The sequence below is a fragment of the Pristis pectinata genome, chromosome 15 (genome assembly GCF_009764475.1).
Source record: "Pristis pectinata isolate sPriPec2 chromosome 15, sPriPec2.1.pri, whole genome shotgun sequence".
NCBI lineage: Eukaryota > Metazoa > Chordata > Chondrichthyes > Rhinopristiformes > Pristidae > Pristis > Pristis pectinata.
The window spans coordinates 30,657,668-30,677,045 of NC_067419.1; the positions used below are offsets into that span (position 1 = coordinate 30,657,668).

General features: G+C 37.6%; 1 protein-coding gene across 1 annotated transcript in view; it reads right to left on the reverse strand.

Moving 5' to 3' along the window:
• Positions 1–1,173: 1,173 nt before the first annotated feature.
• LOC127578505 (dual specificity tyrosine-phosphorylation-regulated kinase 2-like) overlaps positions 1,174–19,378 on the reverse strand; it is a 140,638-nt gene continuing 122,433 nt past the window's right edge. The window contains exon 3 of the mRNA XM_052030635.1: positions 1,174–1,283. Within this exon, the coding sequence (XP_051886595.1) occupies positions 1,239–1,283 (45 nt within the window). The 3' untranslated portion in view covers positions 1,174–1,238. The remainder of the gene's footprint in view (positions 1,284–19,378) is intronic.

Genomic DNA, 19,378 nt, shown 5'->3' on the forward strand with positions numbered 1-19,378 from the left:
GGTTTGGTACAGGAGAACACAAAGAGAAAATCAATTTTATTGACTGAATGCTGCTCCAAAGTAGGCAAAGATTATAATGAAACAAGTAGAAAAAAACTCATGAAGTAAGCAATCACTGCAGGCTTGGTTTTATTCTACAGGGACTTTGCATGTAAAAATTGTGGAGCTAAGAAACATTGGGAAATTAATCAAATTTACCCGTTAGCTCATAGACTACTTGAGGTGATTTATGGAAAACTGATTTATTGAAGCAAATAATTTATGGTTTCTTCCAAATGCTCAGAAATCTTCATTTCACTCTCTCCATAACTTCTGTAAAATTTTGGACAATAGATCACTTATATGGTAAGCAGAAAAATTCATGGGATACACATTGCTCAGAGCACTTGTCTCAATAATCATGTTGATTAGAGCACAGCTACCCTATTCCCAATCTATGCTGCCTATGAAAGGGTGACTGACTTAACATTTAACTCTGTGGGTTTTTTGAAATGTCAACCAACAGAAAAAATGAACTTATCTTGATCTTTTGCCTTGACTTCTGTATTTCATTCAGGAACAATATTTATTAACATTAGACTAAATGTGCTATTATAAAGCAATTCATTTGCAATTTATGTATGTTCGATAAATCTTTTGTTTCATAAAATAATAATTAAGAATGTACATTATATCCTTTCCTCATATCTAACAATTTTATTAACTCCTTACCAACACATTATCATCATATATTAAAATGAACAATTGAATTGTGTGGATCAACCACAAATATGACATGCTTCAAAGTATTCCATGAAATGTTAGTGTTGATTTGCAAACCAAAATACTTCAATGAAACAATGCTGAACTCTGGGCAGGGATCAAAAACAGTACACAGGAGGAGATTCTTCAATTTTCAATGATGTATTTTGCTTGCCAAAAACAGTGCATCAACATTTTAATCTAACAGACGTTTATTGACAAATAGAAGATAACGCAATGTTCAATAGCTTGATAAATGATGATATACATTATATTTTATGTACCGCAATTTTATTGGGAAATTATCACAAAGGCTACAATGATAAACTGATGTTTCCTTGCACACTATTATTCAAGCATGTACATTTAGTCATGAAATATACATCCAGGTTTAAGCTGGGAAGGATGCTGAATGTCAATTTTTAATGCAGGGTAGATAGGTTTTTTTTTCCTTCAGGGCTTTTGGCTTCTTCATTTGGAAGTTCAGACAAATGAGTCTAGGGCTTCTCTGTATTCCAGACATCCATATACTTCTTGTGTTCCTTGAAGCCATGACAGTAAAATGTGTTACTCCAGATCTATTTAAAGCAGTAATCTATTTCTGCATAAATTCAATAAAGTTCTTGTTTTTATAATGTTATTATAAGTTACTATGTCAGAAGGCTGCCTGGTAGAGGTTAGCAATAGGTGGACTAAGTTAAAATAATTCAGGTTTGCTTAATATTTACTAAATAGTTTTAAAAAAAGTAATCATACAGCCACACGTGGGGCAACATGGCCTCCAAACACATATACATTTCCCATATTTATATTCTTATGTACATTTATTTTCAGGCATAAAGATATGTTTTTTTCTTTTGTGGAACTTCATATATTAATCTGGTATTCATTTCTCAGAATCATTAGAACATGGTAGAACTAGTCTCATAAACAAGCTTAAATTGAATTGGCAGACTCATTTACACTAAGCCTGATTTGCTTATCTTTCCATTGTAAAGTAATAGTGGCCTCATTATTAGGGGATGACTAATGAAGTCTAATTTTAACTCCTGATTCTTTTCTCTATAAAATCTTGGCAAAATCAATTGGTTAGTTTATCATGAGGACGGCCACCAGAGTATTGCTTCTGACCATGTCCAAATAATTAGCCTACATTAATAACTAGAGTCAAATTATCCAAGTATTTCAGAGCTATTTCCAATGTTCAGTGATCTGTGACTTTTCCTTAGAATACCCATTATAAGTAAGACCATTGTTGGGGATTGAGTCAGTGGACTTAGGAGTTGGAAACTCCTAAACCTTGGAAATCCCACACTCTCAAATATTTCGAGATCCAACAGGCCCAAAGTGTAAATTGACCTGGAATTAGGTCCGGGGAATTTGGGACGGGGAATTAGCCTTGAGGATCAAGTATGTGATTATGGATCTGAAAAATGGTCACACTGTTAAAAGAAGCTGGTTGTGTACTACAAATGAAAATTAGCCCCAATGTGTCTGCATACTTTACCAAAGCACTGCAAAGCTAACATTAATTGTTTCAGATTCCTCTTCCCTTCTTGCATTTCATACTTGTACCCTTGGCTTAGTGTTAGTAGTCTTGCCTCAAGAGTAAGGCCACAGATTGAAACCATTCTCCAGATACTTGAGTATGCTACATCAGCAGACACTTCAGCACTGTACCAGGAGAGTGCATTGTCTTACAATTACCAACCACTTGTCATTCTGGATTGGCATTAAAGATCCCACAGTACTCTAACGAAGAAGGACGTTGGAGTTCTACTACTGACTTGGCTGATGTTAGCAAATTGGTTTTACATTATTATCTGCATTTCACTAAGAGAGAAAAAAATCAAAGTCTTCATATCTTTAGCAATAGAAATGGTGCAGAAGAGATTTATGGGCATTGCCGGGGCTGAGGGATCATCGTCATGAATATACACTCTTTAGACTAGTGTTGTTTTCTTTGGAACAAAGGATACTATGGGTTGATTTGTTCGAGGAGTATTAAATTACAAGAGCCCTAGACAGGGTAAGCAGAAAGGATGTATTTCCACAGCAGAGAGGACAGTAGCTAGCAGGCATTGATTTAATTTTAATAGAGGGATTAAAGGTGAGTTGAGAAAAAATATTTCATCACAGAGCTGTGGAAGTTTGGATCTCACAGTCAGGAAACATAGTGGAGGCAGAGATCATCACCACATTCAAGAAGTACCTGAATGAGCACTTGAAGAGTAAAACTCTGCAGGGCTATAGACCAAGAGCTGGGCATGTTTATTTTTGGCTGGCATGGACCTTATGGGCTGAACGGTTTCCACCCGTGCCATAAATTTCTATAAGCCTATGCTTCAATTTGCCTGTCATTTGTTGTCCCTGTCATCAGTGAAAATGATTTGCTAAAATTTATCACAGAAAAGGTAATTCAGTTTTAATAAATGTGTGAAATTCACTGTGGTTTGGGGCAAAAGTAACAATTCCAATGTCATGCTTTGAAGATTCAGCGAGGCCCTGAAGTAAAAATATTAATTACGATAATCAAAGACACCTTTGAACACCTTATGTTAATTTTAATCACATTACAATGAAATATTCATTTTTGTTTTACATTTTTATAATGTTGGAACCTTGCTGTAGATTCCCTTCTTCTGCATCAAACACAGTTGCCTAATTTTTGCCTACCAAGCTCTAATGACTTAGAGGTGCTTATTTTAAAGTTCGCATTTCACTGACTGAGCAGCTAAATGTAAAAGTTGTTCCAGTGTTCTTTCGTGTTAATTTGCTTCTCCTTCCATTTTTTTTAAGTTAATTGTAGTGCAATGCATACAGATCATCTGATAACTTTGCCCTGTTACAAATTCATATATCTGTGAAATAGCTGAATGTTGGAGAAGCAAATCTTGTACTTCCACTCTGCTGAGAAAACCTAGATAGCCAGTTGAGATTGGGAACCAGCTTATGTTGAAAAAATGTTGTTTATGTATGTAAAAGAGAGAGAATATTATAAAATTGCTGAATCCATTTGCTATTTGTTCTCCATCACTGTGCTTTTAATTTGCACTCCAGAAACATCAGTGGGGGTGTTTTGTTAATGGGTTGGAGTGAGTGGCGGAGTGACGTTTTTCAAAGTGCTTCAGAGTTAGAAAGAGTCAAGCTCAATGGGAGTGACTAATTCCTTTAAAAGGATGGAGGATTCATCAGGGTTCTGATGGGAAAAGAGGGGAACTAATGATGCAGCACCATGAAGTCTTTCAGAGCGGAAAAACTACCGATTTCCATATATTTACCACATGACCCCACAGGAATATGGTAATAAACAAATCTGTCGTATTTTTACTGATGTTTCGAATTTTACCCTGAATGAGATAATAATCTACCATAGGCAAGGATAAACTCTTAACTACATATTAACATATGCCTTGAAAGACAAACACTTATGTGCTAATATACAAGTATCCAGCACATGGATCGCAAAAGGTTATACAAAAGATAACTTGAAAATTAAGATTAAGATGCTGAATACTTTATTACAGAGGTGTGCAGCTGGAGGACATAGCAGAGACAGGAAGGGGCAATGCTACAAAGGAATTCATAAGCAAGGATGAGAGATTTATAACCATGGTGTTGCTTAACTGAGAAGCTACATATGTCAATGAATCCAGAGGTGATGGCTGACCATGACTTGATGTAAGTTCGAACATGAGCAGCAAAGATTACCTTATGTTTCTGGTGAGTAGAGAAGGGAAGGCCAGTCAAGGGTGCTTTGGCAAGTGAAGTCCACAGTTAACAAAGGTATGAATGAAGTTTCTACAGCAGACATGCTAAGGCAAGAGTGGAGTTGGTTGAAGTTACAGAGGTGAAAATAGGTGGATTTTGAGATAGTGCAGATAATTAGCTGCTTGGAAAATATTACTGCAATGGATTGTATACAAGATATTTTTATCAAAAGTTCATTCCCAGAAGGTCAGTTTGAAATGTAATGTTAATAATGATAACAAGCTTCAAGATTTCCATATGAAACAATACTTGCATGAAAACCCCAAAGTTACCAAAAGTTTTGCATTCACCTCCCCCCTAAAATCTGACCACAGTGATGGATTTCCATGAAAATTTCTAGTAATTGCTTGAATAATTTGGAATTGGGGCATTTGCTGCCAAAAAGTAGATTGATATAGTTTCTCCACTGGTGAACAAGAATACATCAAAATCATGGTACACTGCTACTGCAGGAAATTTAATGAATGGATAGAAAGTTATACCCCATGGATCAAAGTGAAAAGCAATTTAATTTTCCCTACAGTTTATTTGTTGGCAAATTATGACTGAAATTCATATTCATGTTGATACAGGTCTATATGTAAAATATTAGTCATTATGTTAATACAGTGATTACATTCTGCGCTGATGAAGGAATAGATTTCCATTCCCTAGAGAAACGTTGCTTAGTGCTGTCTATTAAGGATGTCCAGAATAGTGAAGTACATTAAATGAAAGCTTTCATTGTTTTCAAAAGGAATCAACTACTCTTTGAATGGTAGTTTCCAAAAAAATGTACTTAAACCCTGTACCATGGGATATTGTCACACATATAACAAAACAGTGAATTGGAGACAAGTACTTCTCAATGAATATTTATTAACTACATATTAAATAGAACATATTCCTTGAGAGACAAACATTATGTGCTTTTATGCAAAGTATCCAGCACAATGGATCACAAAAGGTTATACAAAAGATAACTTGAAAATTAAGATTCAAAATCTAGTAGAATTTTATCAGATTAAAATGGCAGTGTCTAATAATGAGGATGCATGTTCAAGAAAACTAAAATAAATCATTTGGCATTAAAATGTTGGAAATCAAAAAAAAAAGCTTGCGATCTGAAGGACTTCCATTAGAAAGGAAAAACTTAGATTTCAGATTTCCATCAGAAGTACAAGCAAGGACGCCACTGACTATTCATTTGAACAGAATGATCAGCATCCAAGAAGAGAGAGGATGCATACTTCCCCCTCAGTTAAGCAGCAGTCACATAGTGAGTGCAGTGTCATCCAAGTTCTTTCAGCTACAAGTCCAATAATGAAAGCTCCACACTTGCTGTTTCTAAACTGCATCAATGTAAAATAAGCTTTCAGTGAAAGCCAAGGAGCAGATGTTCTTCAGTGGTAGTTTGGAAGGGTGAAATTTATACCCAATATATCACTAACTTGTAAACCAGATAGCTGATCATTCCCTTGGCTTGGTACCAGACACCTGGTGTGGTTTGTAGTCTGCAGTCTTTCCCTGTACAATGACGTGCTCCAAGGAGAACTTTAGGAAGAGGGCTTTGATTGACCTTTTACTTTGCTCATGACTTGACACAAAACAATAACTTGCATTCATATAATCATCTTTAAGTAATAAAATGGCCCACAGAACTTCACAAAGCCTAGAATGTAAATTACATAGGAAAAAGAAAGAATTATTAGAATTGCCAAGATGTCAGTTTTAAAGACGAGAGGTTTAGCAAGAGTTGTTCTGAGCTGGTAAGCCAACATAGTTGAAGCCTCTGCACTGCATAGTTACAGTGTCCTCATTTATAGTTGAAGCCTCTGGTGCCAAAGGTACCTCAGCGACGAAAAAAAAGATGAAGAGGATACCAAGGTTAGAAGAGATTGATGGGGGAGTGGGGGCAGTAGGACAAGGAATGGTGGTACAGTACATGTTGTAGTTAGTTGTGTAGTTAATAGTAATTGAACAGGCCATAGCTGAAAAATACTCTTAGTGAGAAAATCTATTCATCATCTACTTCTTACAACAGGAAACACAGTCATGTTGATTTTTAAGTTGAATTGTAATGAGTAATTATATTCATAATTCATCCTATAATTAGTCCTGCAATTAACCATTGCTTTCTTTTTGTTCATTCAGGAGGTGTGGACATCATTGCCTCTGCTGGCATTTATTGTCCATTCCTAATTGCCCCTGAACTGTGGAGGAGGTTAAGAATCAATCACGTTGGTGAACTTGGAGTCACAGACAGGCCAAGACTGGGAAAGATGGGAAATTTCTTTCCCTGTCAGTAACTCCCTTTCTTACTCAGTAATCCAAAAGCAAACAAAAACCCGAGATGGTGAAAATTTGAAATAAGAGCTAACAATGCTGAAAATACACAGCAGGTCAGGCAGTCTCTGTGGAGAAAGAAATAGAGATAATATTTCTGATTATGATGTTTCATCAGACCGGTTTTCATCAATTCTGACAAAAGGTTTACAGGAAAAATGATTCACTTTTTACATAACTGTCAGTGGCACTGGGTCTGACAGCTGCTCCGTCCAGCACCCCATTCCTAATCCTCGGAAATCCACCCCCATGACACACTATCTCTGAGATAAATTATATAAGATAAATTTTATTTTACACAAGAGGAAAGTAAATAAGTTGGCCCCAAAAATCTGTGAGACAGGTAATTTGTTTGATACCAGGTAGTGCCCACTGATTCAACTTGGAGTATTAGTAGAACCCTTTGTTTCTGTGAAGCCAGAGGGCACTTTTGCTGCCAGAATTTCTGCCCCTTATGGTCTGAAAGTCTGCTGACTGCTAACTATCCGAAGAAGGGGTTTGATTTTCACTCTGCTCCACAGAGCCCCTCCCAAAATCTGTTGGGTGGGGGGGGGGGGGCGGGGGTGGAGGCAATTCCATTTGAAATACAGCATCCTGTTCTTCACAGTTTCCTAAGGACACTGTAATGTTAAAAGTTTTGTTTCATTATCACAAAAGTTTATTTCAGATGCTTCCTCCAAGTTTGTTGAATGGAATGAGTCCAAACTTCTAACGATGTTCACAATGATTGTCATATAAAATAGTGGAAATGTGCAAAGTCCTCTGATTCACAGTTGCTTATAGCCAAAAGCATATTCGTGTTTTGTATCACAACATCTCCATGGTAGCACAAATCCTACAGGTTACCTCATAGGATTAGAAACAACTGTTATAGATGTGAAACTTAAAACCAGTCGCTGGAAAAATACCTTCATTCTTCTATGGCAGGAATGATGACTCATCAAAACCTATTTTAGTCATCTTATTATGCTTATTTGATAATGATCCTTTACATAAATAGGTAAGTGTAGAGGAATACAATAAAAATATAACAATTTAAATTATTTCAAATAATTCACTGATTCCAACTGGTAAACAAATAGATAATTGTATCGGGGGAAATCAACAAATGAATGTTTAATACTTTACTGGCTACCCACGATGAGGACACTTAAATTCTATGGTTTATCAGTTCTGAATGGTGGTGAAGTGAACACAGGCTTTTCATTCATGTTCAGATTCAGACTAGGCTGATTAGATAGCTTTATCTGGCTGTTAAGTAACCAAAGGAAAATGACTTTGTTGATCTCAATTCAGTTCACTGTATCATTTTGAGATCTCAGTGTACCAAAATGTGAAAGGTTTGAGAAAAAGGAAGATGTCATCCAGGGTGATTAAAAACTCACATGCAAAAAATGTCATTAAAGATTCCAACACTGTAGTAAAACTGTTCATATAGAATGATCCTTTTTGATTCTCTGTCCTCTATTTACAATTTAATTCAATTCAACAATTTCAAATAGCCAGGCTTTCCTGTATGTGTCAGAACTGGCATCAAATATTCTCTATTTAACTTTTGGATCCATGAAATAGTTTCCTCATGTCTTCACTCACAATAATCTTTCGCTGGCTTCCTGAATTTATAAAGCTTTTCTGTATAATCATGTGAGCACCTGGCCAATAATTGTACATTTTAATTAGTTGCTGCTAACTGCTTTAACATTGAACAAGTAGCTGCACATCAAGACATGATTACAGTGCTTGTGTCATGGGCAGAAAGATAATCCTTGTGACTTTGAGCTAGGTTGTATCACAAGTGTATCACTCGCTGTAAGCTGCACAAATGAGCTTAAAGACAACTGTTTGCAGAAAACTTTGAGAAACATACAGCACATGATTGTGAAATCAATGTTGTCATTATGTTCTTTCAGATTGTACAGGAGTTTTTCCAACTATTTTGTAGTCAGAGAATTTCAGCAAGGGGAATAAGACAAAATGGGAAATTTCTTTCCAGGTTCTGGAGCAGCTGAATTTGCCAAAAGATGACAGATTCAGTTTTACAGAATTTCTGGTTTCCTGAAATGCAGAGTGCAATAGGTAGTGAACATGATACATTGATAGAACCTGAGATTTCAACAGAAAGGGAGATGACTTACTTACTCATTGAGAGAACTACTGGGGCTTTACTAGGTTCTTTGGCTGCCTTGATGTGTCAAGAGAAACTCTGCTGTGGCAATAAAAAACAGAAACACACAGCAGGTCAGTCAGTGTCACATAGAAAGTGAAACAGAGTTAACATTTCAGGTTGAAGGTCCCTTGTCAGTACTGGAAAAGTCAGAAATCAGTTTAGCTTTAACTTGCAAGGTGGAGGGGGAAGGAATGGATCAGATACAGGGAATATCCCTAGTAGGTTGAGGCCAGGGTTGTCATAGCAATAAGCTATTGATGAAACCATTTGTTTGATAGGTTAAAGATGGATGTTAGAGAGAGAGAAATAAAACAAAGGAACATGTATAAACTGCAAATTCAGTTTAGAGATGGAGGAGACGCTTAGCAAATTATACAGTGTCGATGGAGAGAGAAAAATTGAGTTAATTTTACAGATGAATAACCTACGGCATATCTAGCGAATTCTGATACACCATGGAAACCCTGGCCTCACCTCATCAGAGTTATTCACTTGTCCTCCCCCACCCTCTCTACAACTTAAAACTAACTTTCTTTCTCTCTTTCCTAGAACTGATGAAGGGTCTTTGACATGAAAGATTCAAGTCTAACCTGCTGAGTGTTTCCAGCATTTTCTGTGATCATTTCATATTTCTATCATCTGCAGTATTTTTGACTTTCATCAACTGTAGTGTTTCTTGAGCTTCATTATCTCACACAGAAATACATCCAGAACAGCTATAACAGTCAGCCAATGAAAAGACCATTGAGGTCAAAATATAACTGTTATCTTTTTAACAAGTGTACAATTTGATGTTCATTGAAATTGAATCTCACCTGCCACTTTTTTGCTCTTTATACAATATCTCCTGGCAGATTTGGCAGAATTACCTATTTAAAATTTGTCAACAAACAGAAATTGTGTGAGAACAAAAATCTGAGGGTTGACATTAGCCACTTCCAGGTACTCTGAGACACTTTAATGTGAATTTGTTTCATTTCCCTTAACTGGTGCTGAAACCAGTTTGTTACCAATTCCCAAATTCCACACTCTCTATTCTTCTGTAATGCTCTGCTATATAGTTTCCTGTTGTAGACTTCCTGAATGTACATGAACAGATATACACATTGCTTATTCTCCTTCCAGCATATCTATTTTCTTTTAGTCATTCTCAACAATTTATCAAATACAATTTTTTCAAATTAAATGCTGGATGCTTCTATTATTTACCTTCAGTGGAAGCTTTTAATCCACAAGAATGATTTTTTCTCCGTGTCCAGTTGGCAACCATGTATTGTTGTTATTCACCCTTAGTGGCATGTGTCCTCTGCTGGAACTGTCAGCATTTATTGCCCATCACTAAATGCTTTTGAGAAGGTCATAATGTCATAGAATCATAGAGAAATGCAGCCCAGAAGTAAGCTCTTCAGCCCACTGAGTTCACGCGACCCTCAAGCACCCATTTTTACACAATCCTACCTTAACCCATTTTATTCTCCCCACATTCCTGTCATCTCTCCCAACAGATTCTACCACTCAACTCTGCATTGGGAGCCAATCTGCACATCTTTAGTATGTGGCAGGAAAATGGAGCACCGAGAGGAAATCCACACAGTCACAGGGACGACTGCAAACTCCACACTGAGGGCATGGGAGGTCATGGTCAGGTCATTGAATCTGTGTCCTGAAATCATGAGGCAGCAACTCAGCTGTGCCGCTGGGAAGATGAGTCACTTTCTCAAATCTCTGCAGTCCCTCTGTTGAAGCTACTCCCATAATGCTGTGAATTTAGTCCCAGTTCAGTGGTTTTGTTGAATTTATATAGCTCAATTTCTCAGTTTATTTCCCACATTCAGATTGTATATTAAGATTCCACATTAATTGCTTACAGTAATTGCATATTAAGTATGTATTGTTTTATTCACAACCTTTGAAGCACCAGAAACAACTAAACAACTTGGAAATTTGGCCACTTTGATATTATATGGACACAATATATAACATATATGAGTTAATCCTCCGTTAATATAAAGGAATGAGTAACTTGTCAGAATTAATCTTTTGCAATAAATATCACCATCTATTGTTCAAGCTATAATTATCTTTTCACGTTTGTTGAATTTTCTCTGTTTCAAGGTACAAAACATCCTGAATTTCAAGTCTACAATGTTTATAATTATAACAGTATTCTGCAATGATATTTACCGAATACTTTGTCATCTACAGAAAGGTCAAAGACTAAACAAATGAAATCCCCATAAGTATGTATGAATTAGGAGCCAATGCAGCACACAATTCACCCAGTGGCAAATTTGCACTTATCCAAATTATATATTAGTCTTCATTGAGGCTGAAAAAGAATTCCTAATGGCACAGAAATATGTGGATTTTCTTTTGAGAATTATGAACCATAATGCAATATGAATTGGAATCATTGGGATCTAAGGACTCAATAAAAAGCACATATATTTCCAACTACTTTAACCAATTGAAGTAATATTGAGTTAATAAACTTGCTTGTTGAAAATAATATTTAATCAAAGACAAACTGAATAATGAAATATTAGAGTTGGCCGAGCTGCCCCCTTGCTTATATGCAAAGCTTTCCAGAGGCTGTTGTTGCAAGTCTAAGTTAGAAAGATCGTTCTTGGCATTCTAGATGCCATCCATCTTTCTTTCCCTCTAATATTTGTAAGTAAATATTATGTAAGTAGTTATTAACAGACAATGGGCCAGACCTTCCCCTATCCAACAAGCCAGCTAAACTCCAGATGGATTAATTATGTAGTCGAAATCTTTGTGTCATCACAATAACATTCACAGCTTTATCAGTGACAGAGTAGCCTAGCTATTAGCAACATCTTTTTTTCTGACTTTAACTTGTTTTGAAGTTCTTGAGCATGAAAATGAAACATGTGGCAACATTTTCCAAGAACCAATGATTATGTCAACACAGTTCTCATGGTGAGACAATCATACCAAACATACAGCGAAATGGTCTTCTAAGAAGGATAACACCAGCCAAAAGATTTTAAGTGCACTATTCTGTAATGACCTACATTACATTGCTTAAATTCAGTGCTTAAAATTAATAGTATTTTTCTTATATTACTTTGAATCTACCTACAGCCTTTAACATGATATTTTACTAAATTATTGCATGCCAATTTTTCCTTTGAGGCCTTTGATTTCTGTTGGTAAAATAAATGGGTGGGAAATCAACCTCCATGTCATCCACTGTTTTAGTGCAGTGGATGCTGGATTGCCTGATACTTGTTATATGCACTACAGGCACATATTGTTGGCATAATTCCACTGTCAACTTAGCCACCAAATTGCAATGGATGAGATCCTATGTTTCAATCACATGGCATAAAGTGTATCACAATTTGTTCTAGCCTGTTGTGCCCTCCACACCACCACCTGCAAAATCTTCTCCAAGTCACATCTGATCTGGAAATATATCACCTTTCCTCTGTGGTCACTGGGTCAAAATCCTGGGATGCCTTACCGAGCTGCACCACAGACCTATCACAAAGAGTGCTGCTGTTCAAAAGGCAGTTTTTGCCTTACCAGCAAAGCTGCATCTCATGAGAAATTTACAATAAAGAGACAAATCCCTCATTCCACTACTGTTACTTTCCATCGGTTGCTGATAGTCAATTTCTCTCCCAATAAGACAAAAGCATTCACAGGATTAAAAACTGCCTCGTCAAAGCTCTCAACAGAGTGCACTGCAGCAGAACATTTTTGTGAGTCCATGCTCCAGGAAGCTGGCACAAGGATCACCCTTTCGCACATCCCTGGCAACTCATCACATGCAGACTTAGTCTGGGGCAAAATAAATAAAACTGCAGATGCTGGAATCTGAAACAAAAACAGAAGTTTTGTAAGAACTCAGCCAGTCAAGCAGCATCAACATTCAGTTCTGACGAAGGGTCATTGACCTGAAATGTTAACCGTTTGTCTTTCCACAGATCCTGCCTGACTGGTTGAGTTCTTCCCGCATTTCTGTTTTTGTTAGCGGACTGTTAGTGTCTGATTTGGAGGCTGTGACTACCAGATCAAGTAATGAGGTGTTTTCTTCTTCATCTTTCGGCTAGTCAGCTACCCGGGGGAATTATCTGAAAGGGAAATACATATGGTTATTGTTGAGATAAGAAAGAAAATGAGGACAATGAAGTGGTACCTGCTTCTAGCATCCATTGCTTGTAACTGAGAAGATACTGTGGTATGAGAGGCAACTCAGATGCAAGAAAGAGAGTTAGGTATGGACATACCATCAACTCCAATTGTCTTTGTATCATTGCTGGCTATGATGGTGGCAGTTCCTGGACTGATGACCAGCACTCTGCTGCTGATGGTGGCTGCATCACACTTTCTCAGTAAGAGAAAGGGATATATGTTGGAGGTCTCTTGCAATGTGCTTGGGCAATGCACCTACAATGGTTGAACAACTGGAAATGTGGGAAAGTTGTGAGATATTTTCACAAGTCTTGATGCAACAGTGTGAGGTTGTTTTGTTGTACGTGAGTGTTAGGTGCTAGTACTGATCAGGAGAGAGTGCTGAGTGGTGAATGCGCAGTGATGGTGTGTTGTGCTTGGTGCAGTGCATGGTGCTAGTTCTGTGGGTGATACAGTTTAAGGTCAGTAAACAATTTTGCAGCAATACTTCTGTGTAGTTGCAACTTGACTCCTCACTTTGATTGTGTTTTTACTAACTCATCTCACTGCAGCTTAACTATCTACTTGGAGGGATTTGTGGATCGTTGTGGGAAGAGGACCTCACTCCTCTTCTGTATCCAAGGCGCTATCAAACCACATCAAGAAATTGGGGCACTTCTCTCACTCTTGACCTCCCGGCAGGTTGTGAAATGACTTCCATCAGCAGCTGCAGGCAAAAAGCACCACCCTTTTTAGATAGTGCTGGCTGGATTTGAACTGTGGTGGCTGCCTTGAACTGATGCTGGCCAGTCATGGATTTGGATCCTGTGATTGTATGTTAATACAATAAACAATACGGTTGGCACTGGTTAAATGTGGAATGGAGGACACATCATTATATGTGCCTGCAACGGGGTGCATGGCAATGCAGCAGTTAGTGCTGCTGCCTCACAACTCCAGGATCGCGAGTTTGATCGTGACCCTGGGTGCTTTCTATGCAGAGTTTACATGTTCTCTCTGTGACTGCATTGGTTACCCCCAGGTGATCTGGTTTTCTTCGATGTCCAAAAGATGGGCAGGGAGGTGAATTGGATACTGTAACTTACCCCTCAGTGTAGGTTAATGTCAAAAAGAATCAAAGGGCAGTTGATGGACCTGTGTGAGAGAGAATAAATTGCAAGAGTACAAGGAGATAAGGGGACTAATGAGATTTCTCCCCTGGGAGCTGGAACAGACCCAATAAGCCAAATGCCCTTTCTCTGTGTTGTTATACGTTTGATAAAATGAGAAGGCAAGGGTTAATCATGCTTCACAACCAGTGCGTCTGTTTTCCAGTACTGTCCTACTTAACCCCCGCAGAGTAAAGAACAATAGTGACCTTTCTTCCTCTTTATATTTAAACTGGATAACAAACAGATGTGTGAGTGTGTTGTTTGGAGAACTGATACATTTAATTGGATAGTGTACTATCAAATGGCCAGTGTGAATCATACTAGTATTGATAGGTCTTTTATATTATCTTCCTGTGAACTAAGAGCAAAGTGGATGCACCTATGCAGTTTAATTAGTGAACATTACAAGTGCTTCATAGTGCCTTCAACTACCCACAAAATATGTGTGGTTTGAGACCATATACATGAAGTCATCCTAAAATCATGGTCGGGTGGGGTGATGGGATAGTAGGGGAGTAGTGGCGGAGAGGTAATTAGATCATGCCATTGAGGATTTGAGGCATGTAATTAGACAGTGATAGTCAGTATGACTCACTGAAAGATGAGTCATCTGAGTTGCCAGTCCAAAAAATATGACCGGTTTAGTTTAACAGACTGTCAACTATGGTTTAGGAGGCAGTGGCCAAAATTCAGCATAAAAGTAGCTTTAATTGGTTAGATAGATTACAACTGCTTGGTACAAAGTTGGTTTACATTAGTTTCTATTCCAGCATAAGAATATCAGTTCATAATGCACATCAAAGATTGATTGAAAAGCCAAAAACTCTAAGGCTGGAAATCTGATATAAAAACAGCAATGCTAGAAACATGCAGTGGATCAGGTAACATCTGTGGTGAGAAACGGAGTTAACATTTCAGGTCAATGACTTTCATTAGAATAAGGAAAAGTTAGACATCAAAAGTTGTATGTTGCAGAGATGGGGGAGGAGAGGAGGGATAGGGTGCAGACCAAAAGGAACTGGATGGTGGTGGTGATATAAAGGATGGTGGTGTTGTCTGAGAAAGGGTGATGAAGGATTGTTATTCTCAGCTGATCTGTCTAGAGAAGGTATAAATAGGAGATAAATATGAACAAAGTAGAGAAGAAAAAGAAATGCTGAAACTGCACTTGCTGGAAATCTGAAATAAAAGAGAATGCTGGAAATACAAAGCTGGTCAGGCAGCATCCAAGTGGAGAGAAAACCAGTTAACTTAACAGCTTGATGACTTTCCATCAGATGAATGAACATGTAAGGTTTGTTAGATTCAAATATATATTGTTTGCTACTAATCTGGTATTGGTAACTTTGTGTTATTGCTTTCCTTGTTATGATATCAACTGTAACTGCTAGGCATAATGGGAAAACTTTCCTTAAAAAGTTCAATATATGATTTAGTCAGATTGGAAGGTACATGTCTTGCTCAATGCTGGTTCTTGGCAAGGATACTGTATATCCATTTGGGTTTACCTGGGCAGATGATCGGACTTGTAGATTGCAAAAAATGAGGAACTACCAGACACCATTGGCACATCTGGAGGATATGTCAATATAGTCGACAAAACAGAACAAGAACAGAAAACTATGCCCCTGGGAACTTGGAAAATTAAAACCCTTGGAGCAAAGTCTCACTGTGTACCTGTTGTCTTTGTTAAGTATTTACATAGTATATCTCTGCATCTCTGTAATATTTAATAAACTCTCTGACTTACTTAAAGAACTGAGACTATATCCTGCAGATCAAAATTGATCAAAAGTCCTAAATGAGACAGGTTTAGTATTCTTTGTTTCCCTGAAGTTATTGCATCCAAATGGGAAAAAAATTCTCTCTAGGTCTCATAAGTTAAAAAATAGGAAGCTACACAGGAAACAGTCTCTTTTGGAGTGCTGAAATGGGAGGGAGAGGAAGATGTGTCTGGTGGTAGCATGGCGTTGAAGGTGGTTGAAGTTATCAAGCATGTTCCTTTGTGGAAGCCGATGGTGTGGAAGGTAAGGACGAAGGGAACACTATCCTTGCTCTGAATTGGAGGAGATGGGGTAGAGTAGAAGTGTGAAAGTGGAACAGATGTGGTTGAAAATCTTGTCAACTGTGGTGAAAGGGAAACCATTGTCAAGGAGAAAGGAAGGCACCTCAAAAGCAATGGAGTGGAAGGTGCTCTCATCAGAACAATGGAGCTGAAGAATGGACCTTCCAGGAATCAAAGTAGGAAGAGATATAGTAAAGGTAGCTGTGGTGGTCTGTGGGGTTGTATGGACGTTGGTCACTAACCTATCCCCTGAGTTGGAGATAGAAAAGTCAAGGAAAGGAAGCAAAGAGTCACTGATGGACCATGTGAAAATGAAAGCAGGCTGGAATTTGGCAGTAAAGATGGTGCAACTTTTGAGTTTTGTATAAAAAACAGAAACAGCACCAATACCATCATCAGTGGACTGGAAAATGTGACGTGGGAGGATTGAAACAAGAACTGTTCCACATATCTCGAGAAGACAGGCATAGCTTGGAGCCATGTGGGTCCAAATAGGCACACCTTTGAAATGAAGTAAGTGAATGGAGTTAAAGAAGTTCAATATGAGAACAGGCTTAGCCAGGTGAAGGATGGTGGTGGAGGTGGAAGGAACCTGTTCAAGGAAGGTCTATCAGGTCATATGGATGGAGATGTAGAGTGGTGAAAATGGGTTGACTGAGACAGAAAACTGGAAACTGTCAAAGTAGCAGAAGGTATCAGAGGTGTCACCAATACATGTGGGAAGAGAGTGGACAAGAATAGACTCAAAGTAGGAAGAAATAAGTTCTGTCAGATAGGAATGGAGACAATGGGTGTACTTGCACCATCTTGGAGAAGAGATAGAAGGTAGAAGCCGGTCATACATGGGTTGGGGGATTAGGTGGCTGGTGGTAGTGGAGGGATTTCTGGATGAAATGAAGTTACTGACTGCCTGAGACACAATGATGTTCAGTGGTGAGGTCATGGTATAGAGGGAGGTGTGAGGGTGTGTCAGAGAACCGATATTCAGCCTTTGCAAGATAAAGATCAGTTTGTTTAGAGGTCAGCAAGTTTAATGACAGTGTTGGGGTTGGTCCTTAGTAAATGAAATGCTGCAAGTTCAGAAGGGATGGGTGATAGTGAGTAAGGGCACTGGAAGAATTAGGACAGTCAATGTCATGCCAACCTTTAGCAATGAATAGATTTAGAGAGGGTAAGCCCAGAAGGAGGCATCCAGTTGGAATGTGAAGAGTGGAATTTCAATTGGAATTCATGTGGATCCAGTTGGAGCTGGAGACACTTGCTAAGGAATGAAAAGTGGCTGTGGTTGACAGCTCATCAAGAAGGGAAGCAGAAACTGTTGAGAGTGAACAAGGTAAAAGATATAGGTGGAGAGAGGAGTTAAGCTTCTTGAAGATGGGCTTTCCTGGAAGAAATGTGACAATGAATTAAACAGTAATCGAATTTCCAGTACTGATTCATTGAATTCCATTAAGCCTAACTCTTTCAGATAACCAACTTTCCAGTTTGTATCAGAATTAACTAGTTATTTTATTTCATTTTTTGAACGACTGCAGTATTTTGATTCTCCCTGTTCTAGCATTGTTTCTTTACTCTCTTCTCAGTCATCTCTACCATACTAAACAGCTGCGATCAACAGGCCTCTACCTAGCCAGCAACATCACCCTTTATCTCATTGAGTCTCTCTCTCAGACGTTGTCTTTTTTCTCTCCACCCTGCAATGGAAGACAAGATTGTTTTCTAACTTACTCTATTTCTGATGAGAGGTCATCGATCTGAAGCATTAATACTATTTCTCTCTCTCCACAGATGTGGACTAATCTGCCGAGTATTTCCAGCAATTCTGTTTTTACATCAAAAATTAATGTTGCTTTAAAATTGCTTCCTGACTTGGATAATATATTGCAGCTGCAAGGAAATATACTACTCATGAAAGATGTCCATTTTCCAATTGATGACTATTTAGCATTTCTTGACATAGAGAACTCACTTTAAAAAAATAAATAAATCTCTCACATCAAAAGTGACTCAGTAAAATAATTTGTTAAGTGCCAATGTGAAAGGAAGTCAGGTACACTGGCTACAAGACATAGAAAACTGGATTTCTACAAATAACTACTTAATTGTCAGAGATTTAGATTGCTAAATGTGGCTGACTATAGTGCTTAAGATATAATGGGTTCAAGAAAAGGTTTGCTGTAAATGGCAGAATTCTGATAGTAAGAAGGATTTAATGGTCATACCCATGAGACCTGGCACTAACAGATGGTAAATGATCAGTCTCACTCAGGTAAGCAACAAAATGCCTAGAGTTGAAAATGGAAAATAAAAATCACACATTGGTGCATTGGACAGAGGATCCCTTGTCTGTAAAGCTCAATAAGAGGCTACTAATCAAATATAATTCAACTTAATGCCACAAGATATTTGTAATTACATTGAATGATTTGGCCAATAGCCAATAAATGATAATTAACTCTGATAACAATTGCATCAAAACATAAGTGAGGCAAAGCAGTTTTTAACTTCTTATGTGCAAGTAACAAAGCTAATATTATATAAAATTAACTGTAGATGTAACATTTTCATTACAGGAGGGAGAGGAGAACAAAGATATTACAAGAGATGGCCACAATCACCAGATATATCACAGGTCTGGGTGCCATGGGGAAACATATATTGGAATTTCAGGAAAACAAGTGAAAAATGAAATACAAACAAACAATCATTTAAAATAAATCATTTTTATTCCAAAATGGCCACGTGCAAAATGAGCAAAAAGAACAAAATATTGAATAAATTGCTGTTATTCTAAATAATATTAATCAAAGAATAAATTTAAACTGATACCGTTATAATATTTTTAACTTCCATGGAAAAATGTTTGTTTTCAGAGGAGAAAACAAAACAAAGGCCAATAACTGAATCATCACTAATAGCTGGTTAACTCTCTTCACAATATAATAACAAACTTAATCATGGGAAGAAGACAATCAGAGTCATCTATTCAACCTT